The 17,919-nt window shown below is 44.9% G+C and overlaps 1 protein-coding gene across 2 annotated transcripts in view; it reads right to left on the bottom strand.

Annotated features, from left to right (window-relative positions):
* The window catches only part of znf236 (zinc finger protein 236), a 135,720-nt gene that overhangs the window by 49,525 nt on the left and 68,276 nt on the right, over window positions 1–17,919 (bottom strand). For both annotated transcript variants that reach the window (XM_079504029.1, XM_079504030.1), the window contains 4 exons: window positions 14,844–14,947; window positions 13,592–14,029; window positions 6,418–6,563; window positions 5,101–5,329 (listed from right to left, as the gene is read on the bottom strand). In XM_079504029.1, the coding sequence (XP_079360155.1) occupies window positions 5,101–5,329; window positions 6,418–6,563; window positions 13,592–14,029; window positions 14,844–14,947 (917 nt within the window). The remainder of the gene's footprint in view (window positions 1–5,100; window positions 5,330–6,417; window positions 6,564–13,591; window positions 14,030–14,843; window positions 14,948–17,919) is intronic.

Here is a 17,919-nt window from a genome sequence, read left to right as displayed (position 1 = left end):
AGGCAGAAACAAAAACAAAAGTGCTTTGGGAAGAGTTTTGTGTCCTCGGTACAAATCATACCAGGACCCGTCGCTAGAAGACTGTCGCCATTAAAGCCATTTACATTCCAATACCCCAAATCTCAGCCACTCGCTATAGCTCACACTCAGTCACTCAAGCTTGACCCGGAAATGGTTAAGTCCCAATTGTTAATTTGCTTCTTGGATGGAGGAGGCGAGTGGAGGAGCTGAGTGAGGGTCTCCGAGAGCGCATACAGCAAGTGTATTACGTGTAGGCTCGATGGGGTTTTTTGGTCTCCTCGCGGAAGACTTCTGCATCACGTGTACAGTCTGTACACGTTATTTTCCTTCTCCTTTGAAACTCCTCCCCCTCCCGCACTAGCAAGCCACTGGCTCAAAAAGCTAGTTAATTCCTCTCCGTGCATGCCTGAATGCACAGACCGCTATGAATGAATGTGACAAATGTTTCAAATAATGTATTGACCTTATGCACACCACTGCCATCTTGCCAGCAAGGTGCTAACTAGGTGCAACTTCCGATTGACAGCCCATTCATCCAAACAGAAAAGTCCTATCTAATTGTATTAAACAACATCAAACTCACCAACATTGCAGCTGTACGGAAAGCTTGAATTATCCTTTTTCAATCTGTAAAGTTGTTGTTTCATAAAAATCCACCTTAGACATGTTATGAGCTACTTCCTGTCAAGAAATTCTTAATTTTTCCTTGTTTGGGTTTGGGTGCAGTGCTGTCAATCGGAAATTGCATCTAGTTAGCACCTTGCTTGCAAGATGGCCGCGGTCTGCATAAGGTCAATGGTGGATCGAATATGATGTAATTCAGAGAGACATACCTCATCTCTGACAAAGTTGTACACAGAATGTTGTAGTTATGGTAAAAAACGGCCGTTATAATTAGCGCCACCATGAGGTGAAAATTCTGCCTCATGGTGGCGGCGCTATAACAGGCAGATGTGAAAAATGCAGGGCAAAGGTTTTTCCTTGGCCTCTAGGGAGTGCGAATACAAAGTTGTACTATAGCATTATAGGTAACAACAGGAATTGGCCTGTTATAGCGCCACCATGAGGCTGATTAGAAAATGTTTAAGTGGCATTTCGTCCTCAGCCTAGTGGAAATGTGTGTGTATAATTTCACAGAAATCGCACGCTGTGTTCATGATTTGTGGCATTTTGTTGGAAACGGACCAATCCTGCAAGCTTTGGAAGGCAATCTTAGCCAATCGGGATGGAATATGGAAAATGGGACAGAGCTGTGTTGATCACATGACTATAGAGATAGTGTATACCAATTTGCGTGATGTATGGATAAAATGTGTATGAGTAATGTAATGAAATGTGTTTAGAAAAAATTGGCCTCATGGTGGCGCTATAACAGGCCGTTCTGAAGAATTTGGGGCAGAGGCTAGTCGTTGGCATCCAGGGAATGTATGTGCAGAGTTTGGCATCGGCCGGGCCAACGGTGCCAGAGATTAGCTGTACACGCACGTCGCACGCAGAGACGGACGGACACACACATGGACGGAGTGCAAACCATACTCTCTGTGCCTTCTGTGTGGTGGAGACAAAAAGCCTTGCACAATGCACATGTTAACTAGAAAGAAAGCGATGTGGCCATGCACATTCTATTCTGTACTACAGGGGTTCTCAACCCGTGGGTCGCGACCCCTCGGGGGGGTCGCCAAATTATTTTAGGGGGTCCCCAAATTATTTTCAAAAAAATAAAATAAAAAAAGTTTTTTTTTTTTTTTTTTTAAATCACGATTTTTCAAAAATAGCAGACCTACAAGCTCGTAGCGCGCCACTCGGTGGCGCGCTATGAGCTTGTAGATCTGCTATTTTTCAATAGCTAAATTATAACAATGCTTAAAACACCAAAAGGGGTTCCCGCCCAAAATGGTTTAAGGTTATTGTAGCAGTCAATTTATATTGGGGGTCGGGAGGGGGCGGGGCGGGGGTCCCGAGACGTTGCCAAAGCATTTCCGGGGGTCCCCGGCCAAAAACGTTGAGAACCCCTGTTCTAGACTATACCTGCAATATTCTATGCATGTATATTTTCATGCACGGCTCTGGTTCCAGTGATCCGGCTGTGTGACACATTGTATTTTTCAACTTCCTCGCATCTAATCCTCTCCTCCGCGCTGGGGGCGCAGCTAAGGCGCGAGTGGAGGACGCGAGTAGATGGAGGGAGTGGGAAAGTTGGGGTATCAGAATTCAGCTTTGTTTTCCTATGCCATGCCGCCTGGCATGCACACAGGACAACTCATGAATGGATAGAATATAATTGTATTGAATATAAAATTAGTGGATTTGCTGATGTACTCTGAGAAATCTCCCAACCATGGGGACTCCGAATCCCCCATACATAAACAGCAGATCCAAAATAACAGGTGGTATAGCTAGCTGGGGTGGTGGCGGGTGAGCAGCTGTGTTTGAGCAAGACAGCAGGGGGGAGAGCAGCAGCAGCAGCAGCATAACAGCAGGAAAAGCAAGCAGGAATGAGCAGTGCAAACTTCCAAATTAACACATTTTGTGCCCAAAACGTCTGTGGACGTCCTGGGTATTACCGCACGTGCATAGCCCAAGACGTCTGTGGACGTCTTTGAAAAAAATAAATATATATATATATATATATATTTTTTTTTTTTATATTTTTTATTATTAAAAAAAATCAGAACAATCAAAACACTTTTTTAACACGTGGTGCCAAAGTTTGTGTTTTCGCCATTGAGAATGCATTTGGCATTTAAATTAAATAACTCAGAAACTATAAAACATTTCAAAGTAAAAAGTTCCAGCATGTGTCTCCACAGTCAGCTGAATTATAAAAAATGTGAATGGATTTTCTAGGTGAAAGTGATTTTGGGCAGTTTTGCGTGGGCTCTCAATGTGTTAATAGAACGGTCTGAGAATGAAATGAGTGTGTGATTGGATGAGTGGATTGTGGACATGGAGTTGAGGCGGCCCAATGGACGGCCGCCAACATCTGCAGTGAGTTGGGGCCTGTACGCTTTTCCGACCCGCCAATAGTCCGACATGTGGAAAACGACCGGATTAAGGTTGGCGAACATGCGTTCAATGTGGCGATCGGATTAAGGTTGTTAGGTTAGGGTTTGAGGTAGGTTGTCGTTAGAGATGCCCCGATGCCTTTTTTTCAAACCGAGTACGAGTACTTTCTTTTAAGTACTCGCCGATACCGAGTACCGATATGAGTACTTTAATTTCACTGTCATGCCTTGTACTTCTAATGATACTGTAATTTAATTACCACAATAATAATAGCCTGAAATGATTTAGAAAAAATATCAAATTCCAAAATGTTATTTATTTTTCTTATTAGCAATAAAACATTTTGTTCTATTCAAACACACTCTAGTATTATCATCGTTTTGAAAGAAAAATGTTGACCTTGTATAGTAAGTAGGTGCCTTTCTTTCATTATGCGCGAGGCAAAAACCCCCACCTATGTCACGGTCCCTGCACATGTGCAGGGGGAGGGGTGGGGGTATTGTCGCAAAGAAAAACAACACATGCAAGTTTTTTTACGGCAAAATAAACTTTGGCTTTAGGATTTTAAGGATGTTGTGCTTATAACTACAAGAAGATTCCCTATCTGTAGCCTATACAGTCATGGATTACTTTGTTGGAACTCGTCTGATGGAAATAACTTTTAATGACCTGCGGCTGCATAGAGATGAGTGGAGAGTCACAACGTAAGTTAATTAATGCTCATTTATTAATATAATAATGCTGCCCGCTGAATATACACAGACACAAATCTACACTTCATCAAGTACTTTTTTTTGGACCTGGTGGTCCGATATAAATTAAATAAATACTTTTAATGTGCTCCTGCTACAAGTAGAAAGGACAACTATAACTATCAAAATGTTAATTTATTCATCCGATAGTGTCGTCCGTCGAATATAAACAGATGCCGATGGATCTCCGTTCTACACTTGTCAGTTGTCATATATCCTTGCAGATCAGCTGTTTTGGGCGCTTTGCTCATTTTGCTGCCGTGTTGGGTCAGACTTGCTCCCTTTTGCATTGATTGTTCAGCCTGGCGTCAATTGAATGTTGTAGTACTCGTCTCAAAGTATCGGGCCCGGTTCCGATACCGAGTACGAGTACTTTAGGGTGGTATCGGCCCGAGTACCCGATACCAGTATCGGCATCGGGACGGCACATCTCTAGTTGTCGTTGAGTTCCCCGACAGCACTCGCTTTGCGCATGTCTGTGACAGGCGCGACGCTCATTCATTTGAGTAGTCTTTTTGTCTATCAAGGCAGCACTGTGTATGCCTTGATCCCGCCTCTAGCTGCCGCTGATTGGCCAGGCCGTTTGGTGGCCGGAGCATCTAGTCTGCCTGAGAGTTCCCAGATGGGAGCAGGAGGGGGGAACCCAGTGTACTCTCTGCTGCCCCATCTGGCAGAGTCAGGTTAGGTAGCTCCATGGCATTACAGCAATTTTCTATACTGACAGAACCCTTACAAATGAATGGTGCAGTCCTACTGTAGGTTATTTTTTGACTGGAAACCAGACAAATCTGCCAGTACAATAAAACAAAAAAGGCCTTGCCAGATTTGGTGTGGCCCCGCTCGGTTGTGATTGGAAAGTTGTGGGGCACCAATCTGGCCTCAGTATGCAAATATGGGTATGAGGCATTTTTTTAATTCGCCCTGGAAATGCAGACTAATATCTACGCAGTGATATTAGTCTTGCCATGACAGGCTAGGTTATTTTGGAATGAAACAGCTCATCAATGGTTATTGTGAATATATAACAGTCAAAGATTATCAAAAATGACTTTTGTTAAATTGAAAATTCACACCCGTGTGAAGTGAGGGGCACTCTTATCATCGTACATCGTCCTCAATCTTCATCTTCAATGTTTGTTGGGACAAACGCTCAAAGCTGGCCATTCATTGTCAATGGCATTCAATGTTTGTGTTAGGACAATGTTTGTGTTTACACAAACCCTCAAAGCTGGACATAGCCCCTCAGAACGTTACACAGTATTTAAGTATTCTAAACTTTTGACTCTGTCACTCACATATGGACATACACGTGCGTACACACCTGTGGCATCCTGGTCAGTGAGGACAGCCATGCTGACCTGGGCAGGGGTCATGGTGCAGGGCTGCAGGGCCAGGGTGGTCAGTGGGTGGAGGACCACGTTGGCCGGCACAGAGGGCTCACCGGTAGACATGAGGTGACCGGGGTGGGAGACGAGGCTGGTGTCCCCAGACAGGGAGTGAGAGAGGAGCCCGCCTTGTTGTAAAGTCTGCTGGAGGAGGGCAGGATCAATCTGGAGGACAGGATGAAAGCAAACAAACTAATTACAGGCACAAAAGGAACGTGTGCCTACATTCAGCATATCAGACGGAACGGGGCAGAGGAGGTTTTTTTGTTTTTTAGAACACTTTGAAGGGAAGTATGGGGAGATTTGTCCCCCGAAGACATTTTGAATTGAATGGCTCTTGTCGACTACAAAAGGTAAGTCAGAATCTTCCAGAACCTGAAACTTCCCGGAACCTGTGAAATGTTGTTGTTCCCGCTGAAGGGGGAGGTATGTCATTAAAAAATGACCAAATTACATGCTCTGCTTGTACCTTGCAAGCTTGTAGATCTGCTATTTAAATGCTACTTTCCCAGAACTCAGGGTTAATACTACCTCCTGACCAGGGACCAAATTAGGTTCTGACTCCGCCTCATCTGAAGCGGAGCCGTAGTGCATGGAGACAAACCCAGAACCTGTGAAATACGTTTCCTGATACGGCAAAGGTTTTCTTCTAGGTTCGAGCTATGCGTTCTGGCAGTGGCACCTGCCTGGTGTTAGCATAGGCAGTGAAGGTCAATAAGGTGGGAAACCTTTACCTTTGATAAGGCCATTCTACAACCATAAATACATTCCAGACTCTAGCACCTCTAACAGCAGGCTGATAAAGACTGAGCAGAGTCTTGTGTGAGTCTTTGATAATGTCTGTGGAGAAAGTGTCCTCCTTGAATATGAACTCCTCTGGGTTTGAGAACATCTTTGGGAGAAGCAGTACACTCTCAAAGTTACAGACCTGTAAGCGTCCATTCATTTGGAACCCCAAGGAAACCCGAGGGTCCTTGGAACCCACTTTGAGAACCACTGATTTACAGTAGATTTACAGTAGTAAAACAGACACAGCAAAACGGGGAGAAGTTAGATTTGTTGGAACAAGAAAAGTAGTGTTTCCATTTCCAGCATTATGAGATTTGTTTTAGATTAATATCAATACATTATAATATTAAGTCAGGTAACAAGTGTGTCCAATAATAAAACATATCACAGAGAAGATTGTGTGCATATCTCAAAGCATATATTTAGGCCAGCTGTATGTCAGGCATCAAGACGTAATAAGTTACCTGTAGCGTGATATTGTTAATGTTGCTGGTGTCGATGCCAGAGATCTGGACGTTGGGGCACACCAGGTTGGCAGATGTCAGCTGCAAGTGGATGCCCTCCAGAGTGGCAAGGCCATCCGAGAGAGAGACGGTGAGGTCTCCACCGGCTGACACACACACACACACACACACACACACACACACACACACACACACACACACACACACACACACACACACACACACACACACACACACACACACACACACACACACACACACACACACACACACACACACACACACACACACACACACACACACACACAGTATTAATATTGCAATGGAACATGCCTACAACTCATGTCACACGTTTTCAGCTTTGTCAATCACTTGTCAGTCATGCATTGTCCATATGCCGTTCTCATTAGCTATTCCAGACAATACTTTGTTACTGCTTACAACGCATTGTTTAATGCCTGGAACAATGCATAGTGCACTGTGTGACAAACAGCACTCGTACAGACTTCCTGTACATTTTTGAGTTCCTGTAAAATTACTATACACTGCCAAGTCTTTGTCCTTTGAACAAAAGTTATGCATTAGGGCCTCTGGTGAGAACCCATATTTGGTGTCCTTAAGTTATAATTATCTTCCGGACTGAAACTAAAACGCAGAGGGGGGTCAGGATGAAAGCCTGAGGAGCCCAGGCATCACATCTACTATACTTCTGGATGATAAGAGGAGAAAGAAGCTTAGATAGACGTCATGACTGCCTGCCTGGTGTTGTGGAATGTTCTAAAGAAGCCAGATGATCCTAACCTGACTCCGCCAGATGGGGCAGCAGAGAGTACACTCCTGCTCCCATCTGGGAACTCTCAGGCAGACTTGATGCCCGGCCACAAAACGGCCTGGCCAATCAGCAGCAGCTAGAGGCGGGATAGCTGCTGCTGATTGGCCAGGCCGTTTTGTGGCCGGGCATCAAGTGTACTCTCTGCTGCCCCATCTGGCGGAGTCAGGTTAAGATGATCCAGCATGGAGCAGCATGTACACATAAATCACCTACCTGCCATCCACCCCGACTTTCTCCCATTTATTTTCTCCAAACCCACCCAGCACCCGCATGGACAATGTTGTATTGATGTGTGTGTTTTCGCATTAAGTACTACTATCTAAAGATTAGATATGGTGCTTCACTAGGCTAATTGTAAAGATTTCCTGGCCAACCCCGACGGCATGGAGATTTAAATAATCAATGGTTATGCTGCTAGAGGATGCACTTATCGCTTCTGCTGTGGCTCTGCACACCCGGTCACACGTTACTATTTATCAGTGGATACAACACTGTACAAAACAATGGTTTGGTAACTCATTACACAGAAGTAATATGAATTTGATCCCTCAGTGGAATAGTTTCCACTGTGACAGGATTCGAGGCTGTCCTGCATGATTGATGCTGCAGGAAAGTGAATAAGCAGTCTTGTTTCTCCCAAGATGATGCCATTCTAAAGTCTGTGGAGCAGTAGTTCATCCATCAATGTGGCTGTCTTATTTTACCATTACCAGGAAGCCCGACTATGTCATCTCAGTACCTCTGCTGTCATCACGACTATAATGGGAGATTAGGTTGGTTCAATAACGGATACGCATAAGGCACATGAGCGAAACTTCATTATTTAACCCATTCAGGCCTGACGTCGAAATTTAAAAAAAAAAGTTTTCTAAATCATGACAATTTTCGGAAAGATTTGAGGCACATTTTAACGATTTTTCAAAAATAGCAGACCTACAAGTTCATAGCGCGCCACTCGGTGGCGCGCTATGAGCTTGTAGATCTGCTATTTTTCAATAGCTAAATTATAACAATGTTTAAAACACCAAAAGGGGTTCCCGCCCCAAAATGGGTTAATGGTTAATGTGGTTAAACGCTAACGTGACATGGATGCGTTCCAGGTCTCAATGGATTAAATCTCCATACACGCCGACAGGATCGTCTGCACCACATCTCCATGAATGCAGTGTGTTCTTTCTACACATCCAACATGACAGTTAAGTTAAATAAGTCAATGATTATTCATTAAAGTTAAATAAAAGTTATGGAAAGATTCTGCCACTGCTGCCTTGTCAAGTTAGCCTGGCTAATAAGCCAGACCAAATCAGCCGTTGGCAAAAAAAAATTGCCTGCCGGCGGATTACGGTCTGGAGAGGCTCAATTGTACGCCCATTTCCTACACCAGAGAACTGGAGTGGCCAATCGGGACACGGTATGCAATATGGGCGGGCTTTGGTACAGTGACGTTCAATGCTTGAGACCTTTGACTGACAGTAGCTCTGACCAATTGCGTCAAAGAGAAAATGTTTGAACCCGCCCCCCGGGAAACAAGATCCATACACAGCATCTCCAGACTCAAATACCACACGACAGTGTGATTTGAGTCTGGCTTATTAGCCAGGCTATTGTCAAGTACCCCCACTCGCCTCATCCCCTGTCCCAGTGCCATGCCGTTAGTCAGACCATTACTAACAATATCCCAAACGCTAATCTAACCATAACCTCAAAGGAAGCCACGGGTGATTTTTAATACTGAAAATACTGAGGAAGATTTGTGGAAAATGTGGAACTATTTGGAGCATGCGTATGCGAGAAGACCCCGGTCTAACACTCCTCCAGTCCGAACTCCATAGTGGCTGTTGTCAATATGGTCATTAATATGACATGCCACTGCTCTCACTGATAAAGTTGTGAATGGGAGTTAGGAGCATGTTCGGCTCAAGCAGGCTGGATGTGCGAGTACTAGTCAAACTTTCAGTTTGACTAGTACTTTCAGTGCTTTCAGTGTTTCTTCCTGTTCCAGGTAATTTCCCCATTTCTTCGTTTGATTGCGACTCAGCAGTAGATTTTGAACTGTAGACCACATGAGATGGTGTCGTGTTTTTTTTTCAGTTCAACTTCAACCCAATCAAATCTCATCAGAGCCCTCTAATCAGCAATCAGCTGGCTGAAGCTGTACAATCAATTTCCTCCCCATACATTTGTGCGCTCATCAGTGAAATAGTTTCCACTGTGACAGGATTCGAGGTTGTCCTTCATGATTGATGCTGCAGGCAAGTGAATAAGCAGTCTTGTTTCTCCCAAGATTTGAAAGTTTGTGGAGCAGTACTTTATCCACTTCATCCATCAATGTGGCTGTCTTATCTTACCATTCTAGGAAGTCTGACTTATTCTTTACCTCTGCTGTCATCACGACTACAATGGGAGATTAGGTTGTTGGTTCAGTAAGTAACCGACAGTGCACAATGTGCATTTATACGCATGAGGCACATCAGCGAAACTTCATTATTTCAATCTCCATACACAGGATCGGTCAGCACCACATTTCCATGAATGCAGTGTGTTCTTTCTACACATCCAAAATGACAGTTAAGTTAAATAAGTAAATAAATAAGTTAAATAAAAGTTATAGCTAAATTCTGCCACTGCTGCCTTGACAAGTACCCCCACTCGCCTCATCCCCTGTCCCAGTGCCATGTCCAGGGAGCGGTAACATGTCATTGGTCCGACCCCTCGTTAGTCAGACCATTACTAACACTATCCCAAACCCTAATCTAACCCTAACCTCAAAGGAAGCCACGGGTGATTTTTAAAATACTGAAAATACAGAGGAAGATTTGTGCAAAATTATTTGGAGCATGTGTGTGCGATAAGACCCCGGTCTAACGCCCCTCCAGTCCGAACTCCATAGTGGCTGTTGTCAATATGGTCATTACTATGACATGCCACTGCTCTCACTGTCCTCTGGAGTCAACATTGCCATTGATTTAGTCAGATAAAGTCAGACAGATAAAGTTGTGAATGGGAGTTAGGAGGCTGGATGTGCGAGTACTAGTCAAACTTGGGCTTTCAGTGTTTCCTGAGTTAGAAAAACCAGAGCACCGCCAGATGCTTAAAGTCACAGTTTTCAGAAGGTGGCACACCCACTTACTGTTCCAGGTCAATCCCATTGCTTCGTTTGATTAGAACTGTAGACCACATGTGAAGGTGTCATGTGTGTTTGCAGTTCAACCCAATCAAATCTCATCAGAGCCCTCTAATCAGCAATCAGATAGCTGTAATTTGTGCGCTCATAATAGCCTGGCTAATAAGCCAGATATTAGCCTGGCTTATTAGCCAGGCTACGCTCATAGGTGCATCTAATCAGCTAGGTGAAGCTGTAAAATCAATTTCCACACTCCCACCCTTGTGCGCTCATCAGAGCCACCTGCTCAGCAATCAGCTGGGTAAAGCCGTCAAATCAATTTCCTCTCAGAAAATAGAAGTCTCTCTGACATCCCTTTCAACTCACACCTCTCGGAGGTGTGAGTTGAAATCCTTCCGGACAGAGGTCTCCTCCAAACGTTCCCAGTTCACCTGCACTACACGCTTGGGTTTGCCAGGTCTGTCCAGAGGTTTCCCCCGCCATCTGATGGTGATCAGTTGACAGTCCAGCCCCTCTCTTCACCCGAGTGTCCAAAACATACGGCCTCAGATCAACTGACACGATTACCCTATCTCCCTTAGAGATAGGGTGAGAAGTTCAGTCACGCGGGAGAGGCTCGGTGTAGAGCCGCTGCTCCTTCGCCTGGAAAGGAGCCAGCTTAGGTGGTTCGGGCATCTGGTTAGGATGCCTCTCGGGCGTCTCCCTAGGGAGGTCCTCGATGCACGTCCCACTGGGAGGAGACCCCGGGGAAGCAGGGCTGGACTGGGACAAAAATTCGGCCCGGGCATTTTCGCGTGAATTTGGCCCAGACCGGCCCACCACAACCAGCGCGCAGATAGGCAACATAATATTATGTGGCCCCCCCCCTGCACTGCACCGCCGGGGGGGGTCAGGGGGGGCGCTACCCCAGAATGGCAGCACACCCGGACCTTTCCTGGTGGCCTGCCGCCTATTGGCCTGCCTGCCTGTCAAAAAAAAAAAAAAAAAAAAAAAAAAAACGTTTGCCCGGTATGCCACCGGTATGCCACGGTATGCCCGGTGGCCAGTCCAGCCCTGCGGGGAAGACCAAGGCGCAGATGGAGGGAATACATCGACTCACTGGCCTTGGAACGTCTCGGGATCCCCCAGGAGGAAGTCACTAATGTTGCTCTCTGGTGGAGCTGTTGCCCCCGCGACCCGACTACGGATAAGCATAAGCGAATATGCATCGATTTTGCATATTAACAACCCGGGCTACTATTTGGAAAAATACGGTATTCGGTTAATCTTTACTCCCTTATTAATTATGTATTATTTCCCCCACCTGCTATTAATCAGAATGACACAACCCTGGAAATAACAGAAGTGTTCCCATAAACAGAAAAGAGCAAGAGAAGAGGAGAGGAGAGAGAGGCAGACTGAAGGTGAAAAAGAACAGATAGCCTCTTAAATCCAGAGTTGGAAGCGAGTGGAGATTGGTGGCTGTAATGTCACCCACTCCTTGGCTGTACTCCAGCAACAATGAGAGAAATTAACCCATTTTGACCTGGGAACGATTCTGCAAATGTCCTGACTGTTTTCTTGAAAAAGCTATGTTTTTCTATGTCAGTCGTTCTCAAACACTTTCATGTCACTTTTCACGATTCTTCAAAAATAGCAGACCTACAAGCTCGTAGCGTGCCACTCGGTGGCACGCTATGAGCTTGTAGATCTGCTATTTTTCAATAGCTAAAGCATTACATAATGCAACACCAAAAGGGGTTCCCGCCAAAAATGGGTTAATTTCACGGCCTACCGTTTTGGACAGCCATGCACCATTCTCAGCACAAGCAGAGGTATTAGAGCCAGTCAGGCTTCGGTGGATTCTTTTAAGCCTAGCAAATCAATCTGAAGACTTTTTACAGAGGTTAACCGCGCAGCACTGCATCCTGATCCACTTCTGATCCACAGGAGCATGAAAAATTACAGACCTCCGAAAGGGGGTCATAGACCATCGACCATCGTTTCAGAACATTTCAGCTCCACCATATAAATTTAAACCCTCCTCCTCGCCTTACAACTGCTTATGTTTTTATATGTGTGTCGTGTTAAGGTACTTTCAGACGGGCATCAATTAATGCAGACGTTACCGCCTGGATCAACGACAGGTCTGCTCCAGGTTTGTTCATGAAGAGCGCGACAACGCAAGTGTAAAAAAAAAGCTAGACAGAATCCATGTCTGGTCAGTAACGCGGGCAGGTGAGCAGGACAATTATGCACACTCACTCACATAAATACGCTTGCGTTGCCGCCGCTCGACTTCTCCGCACGTACAGTGGACGCGCCCACGCTTATTTATTATTTTATTTGTCCTTTTTCTCTGGCACCTGCACAACACTTTCTGTCCAACAGGTGGCACTGATTGTGTTGAGCTTTTGCTGGAGGCCAGTATAGTGCATATACATAGCCTACTTCATGTATGCTTACAATGTTTCAGACTATACACAATTGCTGGCCATCAGTAAATGGTTGAAGTACTCTACTTAATTATTTCTTTCCCATGTCCGTATATATATGGACCCCGACACTAGGGGACGTCATATCCCAGGTCTGTATATACGGACCCCAATGTATACTCCAGCAATGGGATTGAAAATATAATCACTGTGTAAAGCAGTTGAAAGGAGGATTTTCAACCGTCCATAAATCGTAATCCAGGAGAGCTGTCCTTGATGGACCTTCTTCTGCCATCCAAATGTCTGATTTAATTTGTGCCTTTGTACCGCGACGCTCCCGCCATGTAAAAGCTTCTGACGAAAGGTAAACAGTGTGTGCTTGTTCCAATGATACTCGAGTGTGTGTAGCGAGTGTGTGTGGGGGGCCGGCAAACTCCGACTTTTTAAGTGAACGCGTATGATGGCACCTGGAACTGGGATTTATGCTAACAGCTAGCCGCAATAAATGAGTTAAGTGGAAAGTGTAAAGCGGAAGTGGAGACTCCTGCCCACTTCCGTTTCGTCTTTACAGTCAAATTTATCCTAATATAAATAGAAATCACCTAAGCATATATTATCTTGTCGTTTATATTAGCAGAAAAGGAAAAAGGAATAATTTAATGTAAAGATATTTTTAAATGTATTTTCGTTAACGGAAATGGCAGCTTCCTTACTCAGATGGTGTAGTTCCAGACTTTATATAGCATTCGAAGATTGTGGAACAGTTGTTTGGCTACGTGAGAATAATCCTTCAGTGATCATTACCTGACATGGAAGCAGGCAGGATGGCCTGTCCAACAGTATGCAGCAGATTCTGGTCAAACTGTCCGCTGAGTACTTGGTTGGCTGGGAGGTAAATGTTGTTGTCTGAACTGGACGTCTGCAGCAGGCTCACTGTTTGGAGAACCTCTGGGCTAGCCTGCTGCTGCTGCACCAGGCCCAGCTGGACTTGAGTGGTCTGCCCCTGCTCTGGGTCTTGACCCTGGCTTGCCCGGCCCGCCGTACGCTTGGACTTGCGGTCCTCTCTGTTGGCCCGGTAGTGGCACTGGATGTGGGTCTTGCGGTGGCCAGAAGTGCGGAAGCGCAGCTCACACAGGGGGCATTTGAAGGGCTTGGACCCGGTGTGGAGCCGCATGTGGACCTTCAGGCTGCCTTTTGTGGAGAAGGAGGTGTTGCACATGTGGCAGTTGAACAGCTTCTGACCTGAAAGGACAACTACAATGAGTTGCTGGGCAAATAAATATAATTTTCACGAGGATTATAGTTTTGGGGCAATGGGGCCATCAGGCTGCTTTCAGCTCTAGAAAGAATAATTAATAATAACAAAAGAAATGTACCAAAAATAATAATAATAATAATAAAGATTTATGATTTATTTTACAAGTTATTTAGTGTGCAGGATACGTCTTTTGTTCTATTCAAACCAATGCACTAATGTAATAGACTGCATTAAGGGCTTTAAGGCTGATTACTGAAGCTCAGACAAAAATAATTAAACCATGTCCCAAAATCACTTAAGTAGCTTATATGCCTTGACTGGGCCTGTCATTTATCCAGTGGTTTGTATTTGCATTGGAACCATACTAAAGAGGCAGAGTTGAGATTCATAAGAAGCAAACCTTTCTAAAGACTAAATGTAAGTAACTTCTGTTTATCTATCTTGCCTATTCAAAGCAGCAAAGCAGAGTTAGGCAGTGCAATTAGATGGATATGGCGAACGTGTCTGAGTTATGTAACATCGCTCGCTGAAGAGCAACCCATAATCTTATGAACAAAAGGTGAAACTAGAATGTTACTGTAGACATGTGGCATAAATGTGGGGGAGGTTATTAGACATAGATTTTAATTTGTTTCCAATGTTTCATGTTAATGATTATATCCTCTGCTGTGTCACTGCTACTATCACAGATCTATTGATATAACAATTGTACAAAATGCGCATACTTGGAACTAGAGAAAAGTATTCTGGCAGTGAGCCACTGACCTGTGTGTGTTATTCTGGCAGTGAGCCACTGACCTGTGTGTGTTTTTACATGGCAGTCCAGTGTAGACTTGACCGTGAAACTCTTTCCACACTCCTCACACTTGTAAGGCCTTTCTCCAGTGTGGATCCGGATGTGCCTTGTTTATAGAGAAGCAGAGTTGATAGGAAAAAGAGAGGGGTACAAATAAGGACCAGAGAAAATATAGGACGTAGCAAGGACAGGGAAGAGTGGGATTAAGAATAGAGTTCCTTAGTCGTCACCGTTGGTGTAGGGCTGTCACAATTATTACATAATCGTTAAATCGCAATTATTTGAGATAATCGCAATTATGTTGTCATAATCATCATAATTGTTGACAAAACAAGCTGTCAAAAAGAGTTGTATAAAAATAATGAATATGTCAGTAATTTCTTTGTATATTTCAGTAATTTGTCATTATCAGCACTGTGCATTTTTGGGGGCTGACAGGGTGGTGTTCCAAAGGGCCGCTGTTCCGATGGCCCATTGTCCCGACGGCTCGCTGTTCCGACCAGCCCTGGTGCCGGGGGCGGGGCGCTACACCCACAGAGTTTGGGATCACTGTGTGTGTGTGTGTGTGTGTGTGTGTGTGTGTGTGTGTATGTGTGTGTGTGTGTGTGTGTGTGTGTGTGTGTGTGTGTGTGTGTGTGTTTGTGTGTGTAAAATGTTGGTTTAAGAGCCGCGTCGGACTGGTGTCGTACAGTTTTGGGTTAGATGCGTGATACGTGCGATTTGTCGAACCCTGTGTGAATGCGGCTTAATGAACACACTTGGGCGTGCATGCATCGGAACATCGGCCCGTGCGTTGTGGACTCCGTCGGACCCTGACCGTGGGAAAAACCGGCCTGTCTGAACACTGGCGTGTCGGAACACCGGACCCCAGCCCATTCAGAACTCCGGCACGTCGAAACAGCGGCCCATTTTTAGATTACCAGGCAAATTGAAATGCATTCTTAATCCTATTATGTTCCAATGTTCAATGCCAAAAACACAATTAAATCGTTAATCGCAATTATTTGTGTGACAATTCATCGTAATCGTGACAGCTCTACGTTGGCGTCGAGATCAAGGCAGTGGTGTGAACAAAATGATTATAGATACAGTGAAGTGAATTTAACAGAGAGGGTTTGCTCTCTCCACCGCGCAAAGAGTTGAGATTCTTTCTAGACTAAGAGGAACTTTAAGGTGTCACTTAACAGGGAGACATACTGTACTGTATGTCTGTGTTTCTTTAGGGGGTGGAAACCGAGCCCACTCCTCTGCCTATTTAAGACAGTCAAATTGAATGTAAGTTGTGTCAGTCTCCCCAAGCTGTTAGCCCGTTGGGGAGCGTATGCCATTGCTGCTGCTGTACTCTGTCTCTGACAATAAAATGGAACTGCGAAACAGCTCTCCTATCTGCCTGCTTACTTCTGCCTCAGAACGTTTTCCTCTTCTAGTCTAGAAAGAATCTCAGCTCTTTGTGCACAGGAGAGAGAACACTCTCCTGTTTTAAATGTACTTCATAATGGTGCATCGAATCCCGGCCATGGTGGCGTGTTTTTTGCCTCGGATGGAAGGAACCAGCTGACTTTTAGTTCAGTCTGTTTTCTGTTAGTTTTTCTTATTTGTTTTGTGAGCGGCTACGGCAGCGGAGACGATGATCCAGATTTCATGTGATCCTGTGAATGTGGTTCTTTCAAAAAAAAATCATGAGGCATGTTTTTGCATGCCTCAAAGTGAGGGAATGATGAATATTTGTGCTATTTCACATCCATGGGACAGCCAGTCTAAGCCATTCTAAGCCAGTCTCTCCAATAGAATGATTTCAGCTGTTGGACATGCTCAAACAACGCCTAGAGTGTTAGCAGGCTAGGCATCATAAATAGCTACTGGCCATTGATCTATTGATATGAGAACAGATGGTCTGCTCACATTCTGTTGGTGCATGTCAGAACACCTATTGTGCTGTCCCTTCCTGACTGCGCCCAATTTAGAGCCAGGGAGGTGTCACCATAGACAAGGCTAGATGGCTCAAGGCGGAGTCTCTGAAGTAGATCACCCGGCGGCCATCTTGCTGAGGGGCTACAGCACAGTATGTTCTATGGCAGCTCAAACAAAAATAGTCATAACTCCCTCAAATCTTGACGGATTTACAAACGGATGTTGTCAACGTGGCTATGATTACGCTTGTCTGCTTAATGTTGTTTTTTATATGAACGTCATATAAAAGCATATAAAAAGTACATGCCCCATAGACACAATGTTATGCTGCCCCTCGGTAAGATGGCCGCCACGTAGCAACATTGCTCTCCATTGGCCAGAGCGCGGGTGAGCCATCTAGCCTTTCTTATATATCTATGGGCAGGGACGTAGGGCACGGGGGGGGTCACAGGGGTCAAGTCCCCTGTGGGCTGATGACCATATATGGGCCGCGGACCTTATGGGCCGCCGGCCGCGAGACTGAACAAAAAAAAAAGTGTGTTAAAAGCCTCAAGGCAGCCCCAGTCCTCTGAGCGTCAAAAAAAGACAGGCACTAGGACCATGCGGCCTCCCCAGTGATTACTTTAATTTGCTCTCAGGAGTCCGGAGACTCCGGACAGATTGGTGTTTTTTCCGCTACATATTAAGGCCTGTTTAGGGTGTAACATTAAAGAAGAGGATCCAAGGCACTCTGTTCCAGGGGACCCTGACGAAGGCGGAGTGCCGAAACGCGTTGGTCCTTCTTTTTGTAATGCTCTTTGGCTCTTTGCCTTAACTCTTAAATAAAAAGGCATTTTTTCATCTCACTGGAACATTAAACATTAACATTAAAGATCCTCTTCTTTAATGTTATGATTTAACCTCGCCAACGAGCACCTGTATTCAGTTCAACAAACAAAGGACCACGGCAGCGCTCCCTTCCTCTATTCAACCTGTTTAGGGTGTGTTTTAGCTGGGTTTTCGCCTAGAAGACTATGGAAATCTGGGACACTGTTGAACGAAGTGAAGTGTCAGAGACCGACGTTCACACATGTTCACGGACAACACTGCGGGTCAAGACTGCGCATGCGTTAATTGCGTTAAAATAGCCTATTGTAACGCAATTAATTAACACAATTAATTGACGCC

The sequence above is a fragment of the Electrona antarctica genome, assembly GCF_951216825.1.
Source record: "Electrona antarctica genome assembly, chromosome: 6".
NCBI classification, from domain to species: domain Eukaryota; kingdom Metazoa; phylum Chordata; class Actinopteri; order Myctophiformes; family Myctophidae; genus Electrona; species Electrona antarctica.
The sequence above is the reverse complement of the archived record's forward strand: the minus strand, read 5'-3'. Positions and strand labels throughout refer to the sequence as shown.